This window comes from Globicephala melas, chromosome 9 (genome assembly GCF_963455315.2).
Source record: "Globicephala melas chromosome 9, mGloMel1.2, whole genome shotgun sequence".
Classification (NCBI taxonomy): Eukaryota; Metazoa; Chordata; class Mammalia; order Artiodactyla; family Delphinidae; genus Globicephala; species Globicephala melas.
The window spans coordinates 48,108,749-48,128,586 of NC_083322.1; the positions used below are offsets into that span (position 1 = coordinate 48,108,749).

The following is a 19,838-nucleotide window of genomic DNA, read 5'->3' on the forward strand; positions in this document are numbered from 1 at the left end:
CGAAACTTGTATGCATAACTCTTTTCATTTTAACTTCCCTAGGGTTCTGTTACATTACATTAAGGATATATCTTTTCATTGAAATAAAATGGCATTCATACTTTGCTGAAAGTGATTCAGGAATTCAGATTTTCCTACGATGGTGATCATCCTTTAGAATGCTTAAGGTTAATGTCTTAATTTTAGCCTTTAATCTTTTGGGTTAGGAATGCTACATATGATTAATCACCTAATTAATTTTTGGGGTGTTTTGCATTTCATGAATATAATAAATATACATTTCTTACTTTAGAAAATGCTTAATGAGAAAGATGCTTTTACTGAGGTGTTTTCTTCACACGTCCCCAAACTGCTTGCCAAATATATCACAAATCAGAGTAGTGTTTCATACCATAGCTTTTGATGAAAGCAATAAAAAGAGCCAAAGTGCTTGAGATATTTTTTAAAACACAGTAATGGATTCACATTTCCTCTTAATTACCATATCAAGATGCTGTTGTTTTATTGAATTGCCCTTGTCTCAGATGTTAAACTGTCTTGACCTATTAAGTTGTCATGTTGTAATTGAGACAAAAGAGGAATTTGCTTTGCATCAGCGCTAATTGGTTTATCAATATCCTGTACCATTTACATTTTAAAATTGAATGTCTGTAAGATGGTAAGGCATATTTGTACAAAGCCTTAATAAAACTGGTGGTATATAAGAAGCTGTTCAGGGTGTTATGTCTGTATTGTAGCCAGTTTAGGCTATGGGTCACTTATCATAATTGAAAAACCGGTTACTAGTAACTTGTTTTTATGTTCATCCTCTAGATTAATTTTATGGAGGAGGAAAATGTAAATTTCTGGAACCAAAATTGCATACAAAATTAATTGGTGTTGACAGTAGGATTAGAGCATTAGTATGCATTTGCATCTTTAGAATTTTTTTTCATTTTTCTGGATATAAATGAGTATATAATAAAAAAAGTAAAAGCCTAGGTTATACTATACTGAAGTTTCCCTCTCTTTTTGCCAGTTTATTTTATATTCTGCTGCTTACTTTAAACGTCACTGGATCAGAATGTTCCTTAGGCATCCTCTAGCATTCCTCAAATAATTTTCCTAGCAAAAGTCTTATTAGGTGATCATTCTAAAATGAAGTTTTTGTACAGTAAGTGCTTATGGAAGTCTAACTCCAAAAGCCAGCTAATGAAGAGTAGTATGAAAATCAGTTGAATCAAATGAATAAAATGTATACAATGAAATGTATACATTGGCTACTAGAGTAAGTTTATTATCAAAGAGAAAAGAAAGTGATAAAATTCCAAACAGCAATATTAAGAGCAGAAGCAATAAATAGATTTTCCCTTATTGTTGGCCTTGATCCACTATGACAAAAACAATATTTAGAAATATGAAACTTTCAATGTTTAATTTTTCCAAAACTCTATTACTGTTACTGATGTATATGTGTGTAAATGAAATATTTACACACACACACACACACACACACATGTCTGAACACAAAGCAGGAACTCATTGTTTTTACTTAACTGTTACAATAATTTGTAAGTTTATGGTGCTCTACATTGTACTAACGAATTGCTTATTTTCATGACATTAGGATTTTATCGGTTTATCTTACAGAGATTCTCAGTGGTTTGAAAGTCCTAAAAATGATTGCTTCTGCTATTGTCTTTTCTCCATGGTTTACAGACATGGTTTAAAATGACAGGAATGTTCTCTAATAGAGTATAGAGAGCGGCCACGATTTATTGAGCATTGCAAGGTGAAAGAGAAAATTGGCATCAGCAAGCATAAATTCCCAAGTAGTAAATTCCCACCAAGTAGTATAGCATCGAAGTGGTTCAGCCACATTTATATTCTGTTCACTCTGAAGTAAAAATTTTTTTAGAGAATTAATGTCAACATTTACAAATTGAGTTACCTATTCCCATGAAGTGATCGTTTCTGATTAATTTCATTCTCATAAGTCAGTGTATTTTCTTGAACACTGACGTTTCCCTTTTATAAATAGAAGAATAAAACCTTATAGTTTTAAACTGTTGACCCTATGATCTTTTACAATGAGTGTTTATGGATGTTAGATTTTTAAATGCTATAAAAAAGTAACGCATAAAAAATATTGGTATACAACATATTTAGAAATTCTTTTTTACTAGAACTTTCTGCCTTCTAATTGGGATCTATTTAGGACTCAGAACATAGTTTTATGGTACTGAAAGGGCCTTACTTGCGTTAGAGAGGTTTTATTCCCGTGCACCACGTAAGAATAACATTGGTAATATGAGTTTTGTTTTTTTGTTTTCATTTTTGTTCTGCCAGAAATTATGTTTTTTGTTTGGTTTGCTTTTTTTTCAATATGGGCGGTATAACAAGTTGTTTGCATTGCCAACAGGGTCCAGGCCCCTCTAGCAACAGCCATATTGTCTCCTTCCACCAAAAGAAGCTTAAAACAGTCAAACTTTTGGAAGGCCGTTCAAGATGAGAACTTTCCCACAAGCATAATTTTAGCTTCCTGGTTACTTCCCTAAGAAGGTGTTGCCTTTTCATTTAGGTGATGACTGAAACCTCTTAGTTGTATACCCTGATAGATATAACATATGGCAAAAGGTTTATAATAAAGGTTTGGCCCAATTTCTTATTAAACTGATAGGATGCCATCATGTTGGCTGATTAAGTGACTACCCATATGACCCAGTGAGACTCAGGGCAGTGAGTGTGGGTGTCTGTTGATGACCATATCCCAGCTCTGCCACAGACTTAAGCTTTTCTCATCTGTAAAATGACAAAAATAATAGTATCTATCCACAGTAGCAGTAGTATCTGTTGTGAACAGTAAATTAAATCATCCATGTAAACCTTTTAAAACAGTGCCCGATACATAGTAGGTGCTCAATACATGGTAGTTATTGACGTGATGGTGGTGGTGGTTGGTATTTGAATTGAATTGTACGTTACTGTTTTTTTTCTTTATAACACTTCTCACTGGCTAGCATTATATATTTATTTGTCTGTTTATTGTCTGTCTTCCCAACTAGAATGCAGGCTCTATGAGCTTTGTCTGCTCACCACTGTATCTTTTTTTTTTTTAATAAATTTATTTATTTATTTTTGGCTGCATTGGGTCTTCGTTGCTGCACGCGGGCTTTCTCTAGTTGCAGAGAATGGGGGCTACTCTTCGTTGAGGTGTTCAGGCTTCTCACTGTGGTGGCTTCTCATGTTGCGGAGCACAGGCTCTAGGTGTGTGGGCTTTAGTAGTTGTGGCACGCGGGCTCAGTAGTTGTGGCTCGTGGGCTCTAGAGCGCAGGCTCAGTAGTTGTGGTGCATGGGCTTAGTTGCTCCGTGGCATGTGGGATCTTCCCGGACCAGGTCTTGAACCCATGTCTCCTGCATTGGCAGGCGGATTCTTAACCACTGCGCCACCAGGGAAGTCCCTCACCACTTTATCTTAAGAACATCCCTGGCATGTAATAGGCACTCAATGAAGATTTGTCAGACGAATGAGGTGGGGGTCAGGGGGCTCTTCCCCTGCCTCAGGTAAACGTTACTGGGCAGGTGTCTTAACTGGCCCACTCCTGGAGGGCAGGCACAGCCTCTTAGATGGCAGGTCTGCGTAAACATTGGTGAATAACAGAATGATTGATTTAAGTTGACATAGTCTTAGATGTTTCATTTCCAGATCGGTTCCTGTGATACAAACATCTCAGTTTAGGGACATTGTTTGCTTTGTTCTTACATAAAACCAGACAGTATAGATACTTACAGAGACTATAAGGTGAACAAACTTTTTTGGCCCTTAAAAGCCTTGGTTACAGTGAAGGCAAACACTTGGCTTCTCTTTAATTTTTCTTATAGTTTATGCATCATTTTTACTTCTCCCAAAAGTTCATTTAAAATTCTTGTGTTTTAAAGGTGAGTAGATTTGACACAGTGACGTTTATTTGAGTTGCGTTATATATGCGGTCAGAGCAATGAATTCATTCTGTTTATATCAGAGAACATTCCAGCAATTGTAAAGCCACATGCATGCATGCGCACACTCTCGAACCACATCCAGTGGCAAGTTATTATGGGGACTGACAGACTGTCATCCTTTTGATGGCTTGAGCTGTATATCTCCTGAACAGCAATGGGGCTCTTATGCAGAAAGTATCATATGTTCCCAGCCAATTTACAGGGAAACAGCAATAACATTTTATCATGGTTGAGAGCCCAGTAGCTGCTTCCTATTAAACTTGCCCTTTCAGATACCTGTCTTGGATTAATTTGTTGATTTCAAATGAAACTCAGTCTTCTCCAGTGAAGCATGACGTTCTAGGATAGACTCCCTGAATGACAATTACTGTGTATTCTAGCTGGTTTCAGACCATTACAAGCCTTGGGCACAGTGGAAGACAGAGGACTTCAGTAACTGATTTTAATATCATGTCTAATTTTAACTGTCAGTTATATATATGCCAGTGAAAGAATCCTCAGAAAGACGAAATGCAAAACACTTCTAACTTGACTTTTTAATGATACACTTTGCTGTTGGGGGGTTGGGGAGGACTGGAGAGGGAGTAGCCATCTCCTAAGGAGAATCAGCATGGTGGGGAAGCATCAGATTTGAAAAGTGAGCCCATAACAACTGCCACCTCATTTTTGTGTGTGCCCCTCAGGATGCTTCTAAATAGTAATATGTTCACCAAAAAGGGTTCCATAAATCAGCGCCAGTATTTTTCCCTGAACATTCAAGAAAAATGAAATGTAGCGTTTTACAAAGGATAATAAGCTTTGCTCCCATTTTGGTGAGTATTATAGACAGAGTATGAATTTCTTTAGCAATAAAGAGTGTTGTGAGGCACTGTTGAGTCTAACCTGGTAGGTTATAAGGAGGGGGAGTATCTCTGCTGCTTTGAATGTAATGAGCCATTTTAAAAGAAAATCTAAATTAGGAAGCCTGAATTATATTCCAAATGGAAGGTAAAGACAGTGTTTTGGGGTCTTTAAAAATATCCTCTGCTCATAGAGCACATTAGACATATACATTCTTGCATATTTGTGCTTAGACAATATATTTGCAGTTATAGCAAATTAACTAGTTGTTCATTTGTGATTTTACTTTTCACAATTTTTGCCTAAGTGCATTGACTTTATCTTTTCCTAAGTCATCTGTTACCATAGCATCCTGATAGCCTAATTATATTTGAAAGGGGAAAGGAAGCATCAGTAGCAAATTATACATGTAACAAACTTGGATCTTTATAAAAGAATGAATGAAACCATCAGGTTTCTTTCCAGCAGTGTACAGTTGAACAGAATGTATGACAGCTGATTTAGATGGAATCTTTATCTGTTATAATCTTTAGTAAAAACCGCTCATTATAACACAGGCTACCATGTGAGTTCATCTTCATGGCATGCCATATAGTATTGCTTGAACCACAGCTGCTCCTTGAAAGCCTGATTACATAACAGTTGTGTTATGTGGTGAGTCCGTACATATCCTGGCTATTAGCCCTAGACCCTGCTCGAGCATTGGAGAAAGGTTTTACTGGTCATTCTATTCTGATCTGGAAATAGACAGACAATTTTGAACACACAAGTACTAAACAGCACCCCAAAATGCACAGTTCATTTAATATTTACATGTGTCTCTGTTTAATCTTTTTTTTTTTAATTCTGAAAGGGATTGGTTTTAAGAAAAAGCAGAAGGTTTTATTTGAAACTTGATTCAAAGATACGTAGCAAAACTGTGCTTCCCAGGCTTCACTAAGATACTTGGAATAAAGTAATAGAGCATTTTAATTCTACTTTTTTTCTGGGTCCACATTGAACAGCCGTTTATGCCATCAGCTCAGTGATAGAACAAATGATGTTTCCGCTTGGGCAAGCTTTGTTTTATCAGGATCAGTAACCTTATCAGCAGTTGACCCAGAACTATAATGCATGTCTCTGAATAGATAGCATATGTCACAACTCTGTGCAGACTTGCTTCATAAGCAAGAATGTCTAATGAAGATTTAATAAATAAGGAAAAGTTTCCAGCAAGAAATGTCTTCTTTTATAACGATAACTTCCCTGAAGCTCATTTTACTGCTTGTGGCTCATCTCTTGCATTTATTCTCTCATAAGAGCTAAAGGAATAAACATACATATAAATGCATCCACATGGACTCCCATGATACATAATTTAACTGTCAATATTTCTTTCTGAAATACATCACTTGTGAGTAAAGACTGTAGAATTTAGATGATCATCTTGGCTTAAGGTTCTTACGTGACACATAAATGCAATAATGTCCAAAAGACTAGAAAACCCATGTGTGTGGTAAACCAACAATACTTTTATGCAGTCGTATGTTATTTCTTAAAAGCAGGGTAGTGCAGAAGGTTTTCTCTCAGTGCAAAATGTCCTGGCTCAGACACGTTTAATCACTAGCTTTTAATACCCTATAATTTAAGATTGGATTCTTCATTCTAGTCAGTCTGCTTAGATATTTGAAGACATATCATAAATGGAGAGAGAAGATGGAGCATCCTCACACATAAATAATCACACGTGACTTGTATATTTTGGCATTTAACACTTCTTTTCTTTGACCTTCTTTGACAGGTTAGGGCTTGACCCAAAACTCTTGGCTAAAATCCTAAATATGAGCTCAGGACGATGTTGGTCAAGTGACACCTATAATCCTGTACCTGGGGTGATGGATGGAGTTCCCTCGGCTAATAACTATCAGGGTGGATTCGGAACAACACTCATGGCTAAGGTATGGTAAATGCAGAGACTACCCAAGAGAGCGGGGAAATGTTTAGTGGTTTCGTTCTCCTTCCCTCCTTTCTCAGTCGCCCCACCTCAGCCTACCCCCACTTCTCCCCTCTCGTAACAAATCATACGTCTATCCTAGAAGGCAAGATCACTAAACTAGTGACCCAGTCACTGGAAATTATTTAAAACTTAGCGTGGATAAAAACCTTTTATCTTGTTCATTTTTAATCCTGGCCTTTCAGATGAGAAGAATAGGCTGGGATTCTTCTTTTGTGCTGGGGTTTGTTTGTAATGTGAGCCGGTAAAATGTTGTTCTTCATCCTAAATTTACATTATTTACCAAGTCCTTAGAACGGAAGCAGTAATAAGCATCTTCCGACGGTTAATAGTATAATGACATTGGATATACGTATCACAGAAGAAGAGAGGACCTTTCGCATGCTGCTAGATATCTAAATGCATCTTCCTACTTTAAGAATGTATACGTTTATGTATAAAGTCATTTGAAAAGCAAATTGTTGGCCTCCTCTCATTTGTGATCTCAACGTTAGAAAATACTTTTTAGACAAACGACTTGCAGATTTTGTGAGAGCTTATTCCCTACCCCACTCCCCACACCCCTGCCATTTACTTTTTGACAGAAGTAAGAATATGTACAGTTGTATACCGTATTCAGCTTACTCTCCTTCATTTCCCAGGATGTTTCATCCATTCTACTTCTCGGCTGTGCCCTGAATTCACCCACTTGCCCTCTCTACCACTACCAGTACCCTGGCTGAACCTTGTTTAGCTTCTACAACATCTGCCCTTAACTGGTCTCCTGGCCTTTCATTCTCATCTTCTTCTCCAGTTCATTTTCTACGGTAAAGAGTGGACTTCCTAAAATGTAAAACCCTGGTTATGTCATCTCTCCTGTTAAGTCTCTTTCATGGTTTCCAGTTACTTGTAGATTAAAGTCCATCTCTGCACATTGTCTTAAAGGCCTTTGCTCTCCTCACCAGCTCATTTCTGCCTTCCCACCTGCCTCCTCTGCTTCAGCCACACCGAACTCGTTTGGCCTCTTGTCCCCTCTCCCTGGCAGCCCTCGACGCCTGCTCTTCCCTCAGCCTGCCTCTTCCTTCCTTGCCCCTCCAGCCAGACCCCTGGCGCATTGTTGGCTCACTTTAAATATTTATTGGATGAAGCAATGTTTGAAACTACGTTTCTTATTTTGTAGTTTTATTTCTCCTCGTGTTTCATTTAAGAAAATATTTATTTTTATGCCGATCTGTACCTTGTATTTAGGTTTGCGTATCCTCCACACAGGCTTTTGTAAGTTGTGCCGTGTTGCTCTTGTTGCAAACAGAAAGTAGCTCCTTAAGTGGATTGTTTTCACAAAGCTGCAGGGTCATTTATTAGGGCACACAGAAGAGTGAAAGAATCGCATTTATGCCCAGTTTGCTTTACGTACATGTATGAAGTGGGTTGTGACCTGTTAGCTTATTTGGTTCCTAAAATACTGCTAATGGCTCCAACAGAGGAAGCAGCTGACAAGTAACCTGTAAGCAGTGCTGGCTTTATTTGGGGACTCTCCTCTACGTCACACCTTTACTTCCATCATTTTCTCCAGTGTCCCTGCCCAGGAAGAATCTGCTCCTGTTGAGGTCCTTTAAAATTATTTTCTTGATAATAAAAGATAGCATAAGACAGTACAGTAGTAAAACATATGGACATTCCTGTTCTCTTTTGCTCTTTGTAAGTTGTCATTTCGCTTATAAAGAGCAAGATTTCTGAATTTTGCTTAAAATGAAAGCATTTAGAAAGGAACTTAAAAAATGCTTTCATCACCTCAGATAGCTGTTAGCAAAACATACCGTAACTAATTAGACTTGTGTACAGAAATTGATAGAGATTAAAGAAGTCCCCATCAGTGCTACATTGATTAAAGCAATCATACCTGCTTGGGCAGATCAGGCCTTTACTTACTAGGAGATATTTTGCTCAACTACCATTAGATCTCATTGTGTTGGGGGAGATAATGTTAATGTGTCCTTGAAGTAGAGGCTTGTACATTTATTTCTAGGTCTTTTTTTTTTTTTTTTTGCGGTACGCAGGCCTCTCACTGTTGTGGCCTCTCCCATCGCGGAGCAGAGGCTCCGGATGCGCAGGCTTAGCAGCCATGGCTCATGGGCCCAGCCGCTCCACGGCATGTGGGATCCTCCCGGACCGGGGCACGAACCCGTGTCCCCTGCATCGGCAGGCAGACTCTCAACCACTGCGCCACCAGGGAAGCCCTATTTCTATGTCTTAACATCATAAAATTCTAATATATAGTGTGTATATAATCAGAACATAATCAATACAAAAACTAGATCTTTCTTCTAAACCCCACAACCTAGAAGTCTGTTTCTGATGGCCACTAAGGAACAAATTATGGAAAATTATGACCACTCTTATTACTCACCCAGTGTACCTGTGTCCTTGTAATACATAACGATTTGGTCCTCTATTAATTTGTTGAAACCTTTTGCAATTGTTTTGTATTTTTTTCCTGTACCACCCACTGAGCTCAGAATTCATAAATATTTTTATTTGATTAGTGAAGTGGGGTGTTTGTTTATTTTAAATTATATGTTACAAGCTTCAAAGGATACCTTCTTTTCTAACATTTCAGGATTGACAAGCCACTTAGGATTTTATAGACTAAATCACCTTTCTCTTTTTAGAATGTCTACCCTTTAAGGTAGCAGCCACCAAAGCTATTTTAGCTTCCCCTTTTTGGTTTTATTAGCTCTTATTTGGGATATTTACTTGCCCCTTTGAAAACCTCTAATAGCCTTTTCTTCTCAATAGCATTGTCTTCTCCTCGATATGTTGTGTTTACTCTAGGTTCTTATGTTCTAGTTATACTACTAGGTTAAAAATGATAGGCAGTCTTTCTATGTAGATTTTCTGTCGTTTTTACATAAATGCATCTTGCAGATGTGCAGCAAAATGACGTTGACAAAAGAGGCTTATCTGCTTGTCTGGGTATAAGCAATAATGTAGCTGTCCACATTTGTGAAGTGTGTGGGTAGTAATTAAACTTGCTTTTTAGTGAAAGCCGTAGAAGACTTTAAGGTTACGTAGATTTTCCAAATCTGTGGGTTTACATGTGAAAATTCTACAAGTAAGCACAAAATACTGTTAACACCTATAGCATCATAGATATCCAAGAGGCTAGAGATTTAATCCATTCTTTAAACTTTGCTTGTTTTTCCCTTGAATCATTTCCTCCTTTGAGTGGATGGTATCAGTAACTACTCCGTTATCAAGGGTGTTCCTCAAAGAATACAAATAGGCCTCATCTTGCTTCTTGTCTTCCTCTTTGATTGCTTGTTGGCTTTTCCATTGGTGGAGGAAATGAAGATGGTAATGGTAAGAAGGAAGTCTTGGTTTTGCCACTTGTTTGCAGCACTTATTTAATCACAAATGAAATGTGGGGAATATTGTTTCAGTTAACCATGCCTCCATTGTCTTCCATCTACCCCCAGATATTTCAAGGTTGGACAAGATTCCATTCTTACAGTAGAGGATACCATTAACTACAGTTTAACTATAAAAGATTCATTATGTTAACTTTTGTCTGCTTTTAAACAATAGACAATAATAAGTTTTCCAAAACTCTCTGAATGAAACATTAGCGCTCAGAGATGTTAAAGTGTTGTTGTGAAGCTGATTGTCTGTTGCACTTGAAAGAAAATCCAGCTTCGTCTCCAGACATCATAAAGCTTCCATGTTGCACCTCTGCCATCCCCAGTCTCAATTCCCTCCCCAGCCCCTTGCTTATTCTAGTTCAGCCTCATTGGCCTTCTTACTGTTTCTTGAGCATCCAAGCCATGCCCCCCCCAGGGGGCCTTTCCCTTGCTCTTCCACCCACCTGAAACTCTCTTCCCCCAGCTCTCCAAAGAACTCACTGCCCCCTCACATTCAGATCTTAGGTCAAGTGTCTTTGCCTCGGGAGGTCTTCCCTAAACATCTCATCAATCAGAACTCTCTTCCTTCCACCCCACCCCTTGCTATATATGACTTTCTGACCCCTTACCCTGCTTTATTTCTCTCCAGAGCACTTGTCATTGTCTGGAAGTTTAGTATTTGTTTTACTGTCTATCTTCCACGCTGGATAGTACGTTCCTGAGAACAGTGACTTGGTTTTATTATCATGACTGCATATCACCAGGACTTAGAACAGTGCCCAGCACACAGCAGTTGTTAAATATGTGTTGACTTAAGACATTGAATGGATATTTTCATCATTGATAATTTCATCATGCTTAATTTCATAATGGGGTTTGTCTTAGGCTTACAGGCTTCTGTAGATTTGAAAAAGCATTTCTCTGTGTGATCTCACCTGGATAGGAACACCTGGCCGAAGTCAAAACAAAACAGATAGGTTTTGTGGAGGGTGGAGGAGTGGAGAGGCCACTCAGAAATCAAGGTTTTCTCTCTGGAGCAGTTTTGCAGCTAAGAAAGGGCGTATAAAAAATATATATATAACTTAACATCGTGCTTGTAAGTATCTTATTTTTTCAGGCTTCATTTTTTCTTCTTTGAAACCCAAGCATTAGGAGCCACAGTTCTGAAGTGAGCCTTAACTACCAACCTCAATGTATTCCCTCCGCCCTTGTTTGACTTAGGATCTGGGATTAGCACAAGACTCTGCTACCAGCACGAAGAGCCCAATCCTTCTGGGCAGTCAGGCCCATCAGATCTACAGGATGATGTGTGCGAAGGGCTACTCCAAAAAAGACTTCTCATCCGTGTTCCAGTTTCTACGAGAGGAGGAGACGTTCTGAGTTTGCCCTTTGGCTGTGGACACTGTTGGGAGCCAAACTCTATCTTGGAGCCTCTTATAGCTCACTCCACAAGTAAATGGACTTAATCAAAGGTCATCTGTCTGCTTTTGTTTGTCTAGTTCACAGTAAACCCTGGGATTTTTCACCCATTTTTAACTGCTTATTCTTTTTACCTATTTAGCAAACACATACTATCTGAATTTTTGTCTTTTTTCTGCGAGCCGCTGATGGGCTCTGCTAGCTCGCTGACTGACCTTTTTCAGAAGTTTGATTCCTGAGCATCATTAGCTAAAACATTGCCTACTTCAATCAGGATATTGTTTACTCTACTTTGCAAATAAAACCAATTTTTTTTTTTCCACAGGATAAAACCTCTCCTGGAGGAAAGAAAAGAAATGGGTGTGAGGAAAGGAGTTAGAGAAAGGGGAAGTATAGTGAATTACTCGCTGTGTCCCTCAGAAAGTTTGCCCTGTTAACCCAGTGGTGGTATTCTTGCATTCTGAGGTTACTGGTTTATTTTCCAGGACTTGATAAAGCAAGAGAACTCCTTGCCGCATGCTGTGTAATTTGGACTCTGTTATATTACCGTGGTGTGCCGCTCTTGTAACAACTCCCAATACTCAGCAAACTTATTTTTTATATTTTTGCTTCCTTGTACATTCTTACTACATATTTTTTGACTTCAAAAGAATGGCATCTTTAGAACTGTTTCAGAGCCTACGATGATATGTGCTGTAGATAATTATTATATTATCCTAAATATAACCATATTATTTTGAATTCAAATAAATTTCTATGCTGATAATACTTTCTTGGAGTTTTTGTGTCTTCCTAACCATTTGGTGAACAGTCAAATGATCTGACAAACTGGTGTTGCAGACTAATGGGGAAAGGATGAGAAGGAAGGGAAGGGAGCGGGGAGGTCGAGAGGAACCGAGTGTGAACTGACCGGTGGCCAGCCCTCATCCTACTGCTCTGCCTGCATCCTTAACGAGAATTTGTTTCAGTGTTTTCTGGGTTGTGGGTGCTGTAGGAATTTGGCCTGCAATAAATGAAATATGTCCCAGTAGGGAGCATAGTCGCCGCTTTCCCCACCACAGCCCCTAGAAATACTTAAGGCGATAGGCCTAGATACCAGATTTAGCAGAAGGACTGCTATGTCCATCATTTTCCTGGTGATCAAAAATTCCAGGCATTAGTGTAAGTGCTGGGGCTGCAGTGATAAGCAAAACAGATAAAATCCTGCCCTTGTAGACCATAAATTCTGGTGTCTCGCATGTGTGTGTGTGAGGAGGTGTGACAGACAAGAAATAAATGTTTAATGTGTATGTCAGGTAATAATCGGGACTAAAAGGAGAAATAAAGCAGGGTAAGGGGGATGGATGGGGAGTCCTGGGGTATTTTATTAGGGTGGTAAGGGAAGTTACCTTTGTAAGGTGGCATTTGAGCAGAGATAGGAAGGAAGTGAGGGAACAAGCCATGTAGATATCTGGGGAAAGAACACTGTAGGCATAGGGAACAGAAAGTACAAAGGCACTGAGGTAGGATAACACCAGATATGAGGACCAACGAGGCTGTTAGTGAAGTGCCATAAAATGAGGGAGGCCAGATCGTGTAGGACCTTGGAGGCCATGTTAGGATGTTGGCTTTTATTCTGAGTGAAACAGGCAGTGTGTCAGTTACCAAAAGCAAAAGCTAACTGATACACTGCCACACCCCAAGTTTGGTGGTTTAAAATAACAAACGTTTATTATTTTTCAAGATTCTCAAGGTGGGCCGTGTTATTCATCTGACTAGGCTAACTCATTTGGAGCTGAAGGGTCTAGTTTGGCCTCACTCAGCAGGGACAGCTGGAATGCTTGGGGCTTCTGTCCACATGGTCACCCATCCTTCAGGAAGCTAACCCAAGTTTGCTGACCTGGTGGCAGAAGGTTCCCAGCAGCAACATAGGACAAGACCAAATGAACACGCGCTTTTTAAGCCTCTGCTTGCTTTATGGCTCTATTGTCCCATTGGTCAAAGTAAGTCACCTAGCCAAGTCCAGAGTTAGCATGGGACAGGGACTACGTAAGAGTGTGGACACAGAGGGGGCAGTAGGGGGGCGATTTTGCAAACACCATAATATCACAGTCAGCCCATGGAAGATTTTGTTCAGAGGATTGATGTGCCCTGAGCTACTTTTTAGGGGGATCACTCTGGCTGTGGTGTGGAGAATAGACCCTGGGGCAAGGGTGGAAGGCAGGAGGCCAGGTAGGAGGCAGTTATAATAATCTAGGTGAGACGTGATGGTGGCTGGGACGGAATGATAAAGATGGGAGGCGAGAAGTCGTCAGATTCTGAACATAAAAGATAGAGCCACTAACTGATGGATGAGGAGAGAGAGAAAAGGAGGAGTCAAGGACGACTCCAAGGTTGGTGGAGAAGGTGGAAGAAAGGAGACCATCTTCTGTGAGAGCAAGATTGTAGGAGAAGAATTGAGGGAGGATCGGGGGAGGTATAGGAGAAAAAAATCGGGTTTATTTGAGGTGCCTAATAGACGTCCTAATAGATTAGGCACCTAATAGAGGTGCCTAATAAACAGGTCCAAGGACCAAGCCCTGTGTTACTCTAGCTTTTAATGGTTGGGAACATGAGGCAGAACCAGCAGATGAGACTCAGTGACCAGTAAGGTAGGTAAAAAACAGTTCTAGGAACAGTGTCCTAGAAGCCAAATGAAGACAGGCTTTAAGGAGGGAATGCAAGTTTGTATCAAAAGCTACTGATAAGTTGAGTAATATAAGGGCTGAGAATCAGTCATTTGGATTTGGTGAAATAGAAGTCGTTGACTGACAGGTGCTTTGGTGGAGTGTTAGAAACGAGATTGGGAATGGGAGGAGAGAAACTGGAGGAAGTGAAGAGAGACAAATTTCAAGTTTTGCTGTAAAAAGAAAACAGACAAATGGGATAGATACTGGTAGGGAACATGGGGTCAAGGGAAGTTTAATTATATTTTTAGGATGGGAGATGTTATGGGGTTATGCTGATGGAGGTGGAATGATCACATAGAGGGAAAAAGCAATGATGCACAAAAGAGGATACTTGCTAAGTGGGATCTTTGAGTAGAGAGAGGAAGGGTAGAAGCATGGATGGAGCTTTAAAAACTAAAACCCGGCACAGACATCATGTGTCAAGCTGCCAGCATCTTATATGAGTGATAGAGTGGTATTGTAATTAATTATACAGTTTTTCAACAGAGAATAATAAATCTTAGTGCTGGAAAGTACTTTACTGACCTCTAAGCCTTACCCCTGTAGGTCACCCTCCTGACCATTAGTTTTCTCATGTATAAAGTTATCATAAACAGTGTAGCGTAATATTAAGTGCTCTTTTGGAAACTTGAAACAAAACATGAGTCAAAGACAATCACAGGTGTTGGCAAGCACAAAGACAATCACAGGTGTTGGCAAGTGGAGAAAGTGGAACCCTCATACATTGCTGCCAGGAATGTAAAACGGTGCATCCACTTCGGAAAATACTTTGGCAGTTCGTCGAAAGGTTAAACATGGAGTTACCATACGATCCAGCAGTTCTGCTCCTAGAAAGTGCTCAAGAAAAATGAAAATATACATCTGCACAAAAACTTGTACATGAATGTTCATGGCAACATTATTCAAAATAGCCACAAAGTGGAAACCAATCCAAACATCCCTCAACTGATGAGTGCATAAACAAACCGTGGTATATCCATACAATGGAAGGTTGGCCATAAAAAGGAATGAAGGGACTTCCCTGGTGGCGCAGTGGTTAAGAATCCGCCTGCCAGTGCTGGGGACACAGGTTCGAGCCCTGGTCTGGGGAGATCCCACATGCCGCGGAGCAGCTAAGCCCATGCACCACAACTACTGAGCCTGCGCTTTAGAGCCTGCGAGCCACAACTACTGAGCCTGCATGCCACAACTACTGAAGCCCGCGCCTAGAGCCCATGCTTCTCAACAGGAGAAGCCACAGCAATGAGAAGCCCGTGCACTGCAACGAAGAGTAGCCCCCGCTCACCACAACTAGAAGAAGCCCGCATGCAGCAACAAAGGCCCAACACAGCCAAAAATAAAAAATAAATTTATTGAAGTACTGATACACGCTACAACATGGATCAACTGTGAAAACAGATGCCAAGTGAAAGAAGCCAGTCACAAAAGGCCACATACTGTGATTCTATACGAACTGTCGGGGAAAAGGTGAATCTGCAGGGACAAAGTAGATTAGTGGTTTCCAGGGACTAGGGGAGAGGGGGAAATGGGAAGTGACTGCTACTAGGTATGGGGTTTCTGGGGTGATGAAAATGTTCTGGAATTAGTAGTGATGGTTGCACAACTTAGCAAATGCATTGAAAACCACGGAATTGTACACTTTAAATGGTGAGTTTTATGGTGTGTGAAATAACTTTGAAAAAGAAAAACTAAGGAAAAGTCATGAGTTAAGATCCTTCTCTATTGATAAGTGGTTCTCAACCAGGTTTTGCCCTGGGTGACATACAGCAATGTCTGGAGACATTGAGGGAGGGGATTCTACTGGCATCTAGTGGGTAGAAGCCAGGGATGCAGCTAAACATCCTACAGTGCACACGGCAGGCCCCCTCAATCAGAATAATGTCAATAACAGGGAGTGTGAGAAACCTTGCTCAGGTGTATATTCCACAAGTATCTTAAACTCAGTGTGTCAGAACCCAAGCTCTGCATCCTCCCCAGCAGACCTGCTTTTCCTCCTGGTCCCTGTCCCATCCAAGTTCCCAGGAGCCATCCCTGACTCCGCTCTCTCCTCCACCCACTCTCCAAAGCGAATTCTAAATCTCTGGTGCCTACTGCACACCGTCATGGATTCCTGTCTAGAATACTTCTGTCTCTGTGTTGTTGCTTCTCTTTTTTTCCTAAGAGCTTCGCTGAGGTATAATTTTACATACAGTAAAATTTGCTCCTTTTAAATGTATGATTTAGTGACTTTCAGTCATCACCACAATCCAGTTTTCCATCACTGCCACCCCCTCCCTGAAAAGTCTCATTTAGTCACTCGCATTCTCTCCCTCCCCCAACCCCGAAGCTACAGGCAACCACTGATCTTTCTGCCTCTGTAGATTCGCAGCTGCTTCTTGGGCACCAGTCTGGTTCTTCCGCAATTCATTTTTCACCCTGCTGCAAGGGAAGTGGAAGGCTGAAATTCACCTGCATCAACCTTTAGTCTCGGGTGCAGTGTGAACCCCTCAATTTCACGCTCTGGCTCCTGTTTTACTTCACCAACGCCGTTGCCCTTTGCTTCCTCTATGGTACCCTGTGGGCAACAGGTTGTGAATCACAGCACTTGCCATTTCCCAAGCATGCCATGCTTCTCACACCTCAGGACCTTTGCACGTGCTGCTTCCTTCACCTGAAACGCCCTTCTCCTCCACTCCTGGCCGACTGGCTCAGGCACCATATCATCTGAAAGGCCTTCTTTGGCCACCTCAGGCTGAGTCACTTCCCCTATGTTTCCATAGCTCTTTGTTGATACAGCCTGCATCATAGGACTTCTCACATTATGTTTGCATTATGTTCATCTGTCTTCTACAACAGACTGTGAGCTCTTTGAGGGCACAGAATGTGTCTTATTCAGCTTTGAGTCCCCCTGTTGAAGACAGCACCTGGCATTGAATAAGAGCTCAATAAATGACCAAGTGAGTGGAAGCGGCGGCATTGCGTTTGTGTTAGGTCAACTACAAACTGCATGAACTTTTCCCTGAAAGATGCTTCCTTAGCAGATCAAGTTTATTTTCCTTTGGGTTATAAATGATGCAGTTTGCTGGACACAGAAGTCTTGCAGAGTGGGGATCTTTTACAAAGGTTTCTTAGTCAAAAGGTTAGCGTATGCTGTTTGAAGAAACTTATGGGGTCAAAATACGCATTTTTGATAGCAAGCTTTAGTCTCATGTTTTTTTTTTTTTTTTGGTATGCGGGCCTCTCACTGTTGTGGCCTCTCCCGTTGCGGAGCACAGGCTCTGGACGCACAGGCTCAGCGGCCATGGCTCACAGGCCCAGCCGCTCCGCGTCACGTGGGATCTTCCCGGACCAGGGCACGAACCCGTGTCCCCTGCATCGGCAGGTGGACTCTCAACCACTGTGCCACCAGAGAAGCCCTAGTCTCATGTTTTTATGTACTTTAAACGTCAACTTGCGTGCAGATAAAGCACACATATTCCCCTTTAAGGAGCACAGCAGTTCCGAATGGGATCTTTTATACCGTGCTGCCTAGGCCTTGAGGCATAAGGTAAATTTCATAATAACACAAGTTTGATTTATTCAAGGGGTTCTGTGAATACTTAGGTGTTTGAGAGACTCTTTTGCCATCCCAGTGATCTGACACCATGTTGATGGAGCATATGCTCAGGCACAGCTGGGTCCATATGTAAGGGAACCCCAAATGGTTTGGGTCTACTCTTTGGCCATTCTTCTCATTGCAGGGATTTTGATCTTGACTTGTTTTCTAAGCACTCAGAAATGTGTGCGGTCTGTCTGCTTCCTGTGGCGGGTGGGGGTGGGGTGAGAGAGAAAGGCAAACGCGGGCAGAGAATGGGGGGCGGTGTTATCCAGGTGCATAAATCCTACCCAGGCTACTGTCAGAAGCCTGCTGCTGCTCAGGAAAAGCGCACAGGTTACCACCAGCCTCAGCTGCAGTAACTGCCCCCTTGAGCATTCTCAGATGGCCAGCCAATGGGGAGTCATCTGCCTGAGTAGGGTTTTTAGCCATCTTTCAGTTCAATTGAAGAGGGAGCTTAAGGACATCATAGGGATTTGTAACGTTCCATGCAAGGTGTCAGGCCCATAAACCAGCACGTCCATCGCGCCGATGTGCACGGGGAATCGTCTCTCGTCGGTGGCAGAGAGATTGAAGATGACCTTTTACTATTTAATTGTATTCATCATTTAATAATTCAAGAATACCTAAAAGGGATGAAGACTTCTTCATTCAGACTAGAATTTGACTCTCTCAGAATGTTAATAGGAAAATACAGTAAAGCTAAGGCGCTCTGCAAGCAGCCTGTAGGGAGTGACTTCCAGTGCCCTGGTTCCCCGAGTTGCCCCTGGCTGGGAGACAGGAGACCTGCCTTCTAGCCCTGGGTCAGCACTCACCTGTCCAATATCATGGGTCAGTTTCCTTCTGTTGAAAATGAGGGCATTGCACTGATCTCTGAGGTTTGTTTTAGCTTAAAATTCTTATTCCTCTTAGTTAAGGGTTTAAGAAAATGTGAGGCATGTGCTTCTGACAGTTTTTGGACTCTGTCTGGTTAGGGATTATTTATTGTTCATATAGCCATTTCATGTATTAGGGTTTTTTTTTATATATATATATAGCTGGGAATAGATTCAGAGATCAATACATTTTTATTAATGATAGTCCGTCATGCCTGGTAAAGAGATGGCAAGAGAGCTCATCTAGAATGAGCCACTTGAATAAACCTGACACACACGCTTAGCTCCGAGCTGCATTTTGGCAGGCCTCTCTGTAAAATAATGACATTGGCAGAGGGAGAGACTATGGAAACCTTCCTCACAGCCAGACTCATAAAATCAAAGGGCAGGTTTGGGGTGTGTTTCTCAGCCTTGGCTGTATATGCAAATCCCGTGACTTTTTGAGTGTAGCATTTTATCTTCAAAAGGACAAAATTTGGCATTTGCTATAGTCATTAAAAATGATAAATGCCTAAAATGCTTGAGAGTTGGGATTATTGTAGGTTAGAACAAATATTGTTTCAGGACCAAACGCTATCCTACAGTAGAAAACTTCTCACTGACGTTGTCAAATCAGAAAATAAAAAATCCTTCATAATTTTCCCTTTAAATCATAGGAAATTGGGCATAATTGTCACCAGTTCTCCTTATAAAAATGTACGGTCTGGCCCTTTTGGAGGTGGATTACTCCTCCTGACTCTAAGAAGAGATAGCTTTGTGCCCTGAAAGGGTAAACTCACCTCCAGATGGAGCTTCTCAGCCCCTCTGAGCAGAGCTCAGATGATATCAATTTCGCTATTTTGCATTTGTTTTATGCCTGTTGAACTTAATTTTCATTCCATTTATGGATAGAACTTGAAATAGTCTATGGTAATTTTAGACAATTTGAAGCCTTTCTCCAGAAATTTCACATTAGAGTTCCAATCTCAGAGACCCTAAGGGCAAATGTAGCTTTAATCCCTCTCTCCTCTTAATGACCTTAACCCTGACCCCAAGCCTGCTCTCTATAAGTGCCAAACATGATTCATTCTC

General features: G+C 40.9%; 1 protein-coding gene across 3 annotated transcripts in view; it reads left to right on the forward strand.

Annotated features, from left to right (window-relative positions):
• The window catches only part of HIBADH (3-hydroxyisobutyrate dehydrogenase), a 104,990-nt gene extending 92,612 nt beyond the window's left edge, over positions 1 to 12,378 (forward strand). For all 3 annotated transcript variants that reach the window (XM_030857412.3, XM_070046331.1, XM_070046332.1), the window contains 2 exons: positions 6,602 to 6,758; positions 11,413 to 12,378. In XM_030857412.3, coding sequence (XP_030713272.1) covers positions 6,602 to 6,758; positions 11,413 to 11,571 — 316 coding nt within the window. In that variant the 3' untranslated portion in view covers positions 11,572 to 12,378. The remainder of the gene's footprint in view (positions 1 to 6,601; positions 6,759 to 11,412) is intronic.
• Positions 12,379 to 19,838: the final 7,460 nt, after the last annotated feature.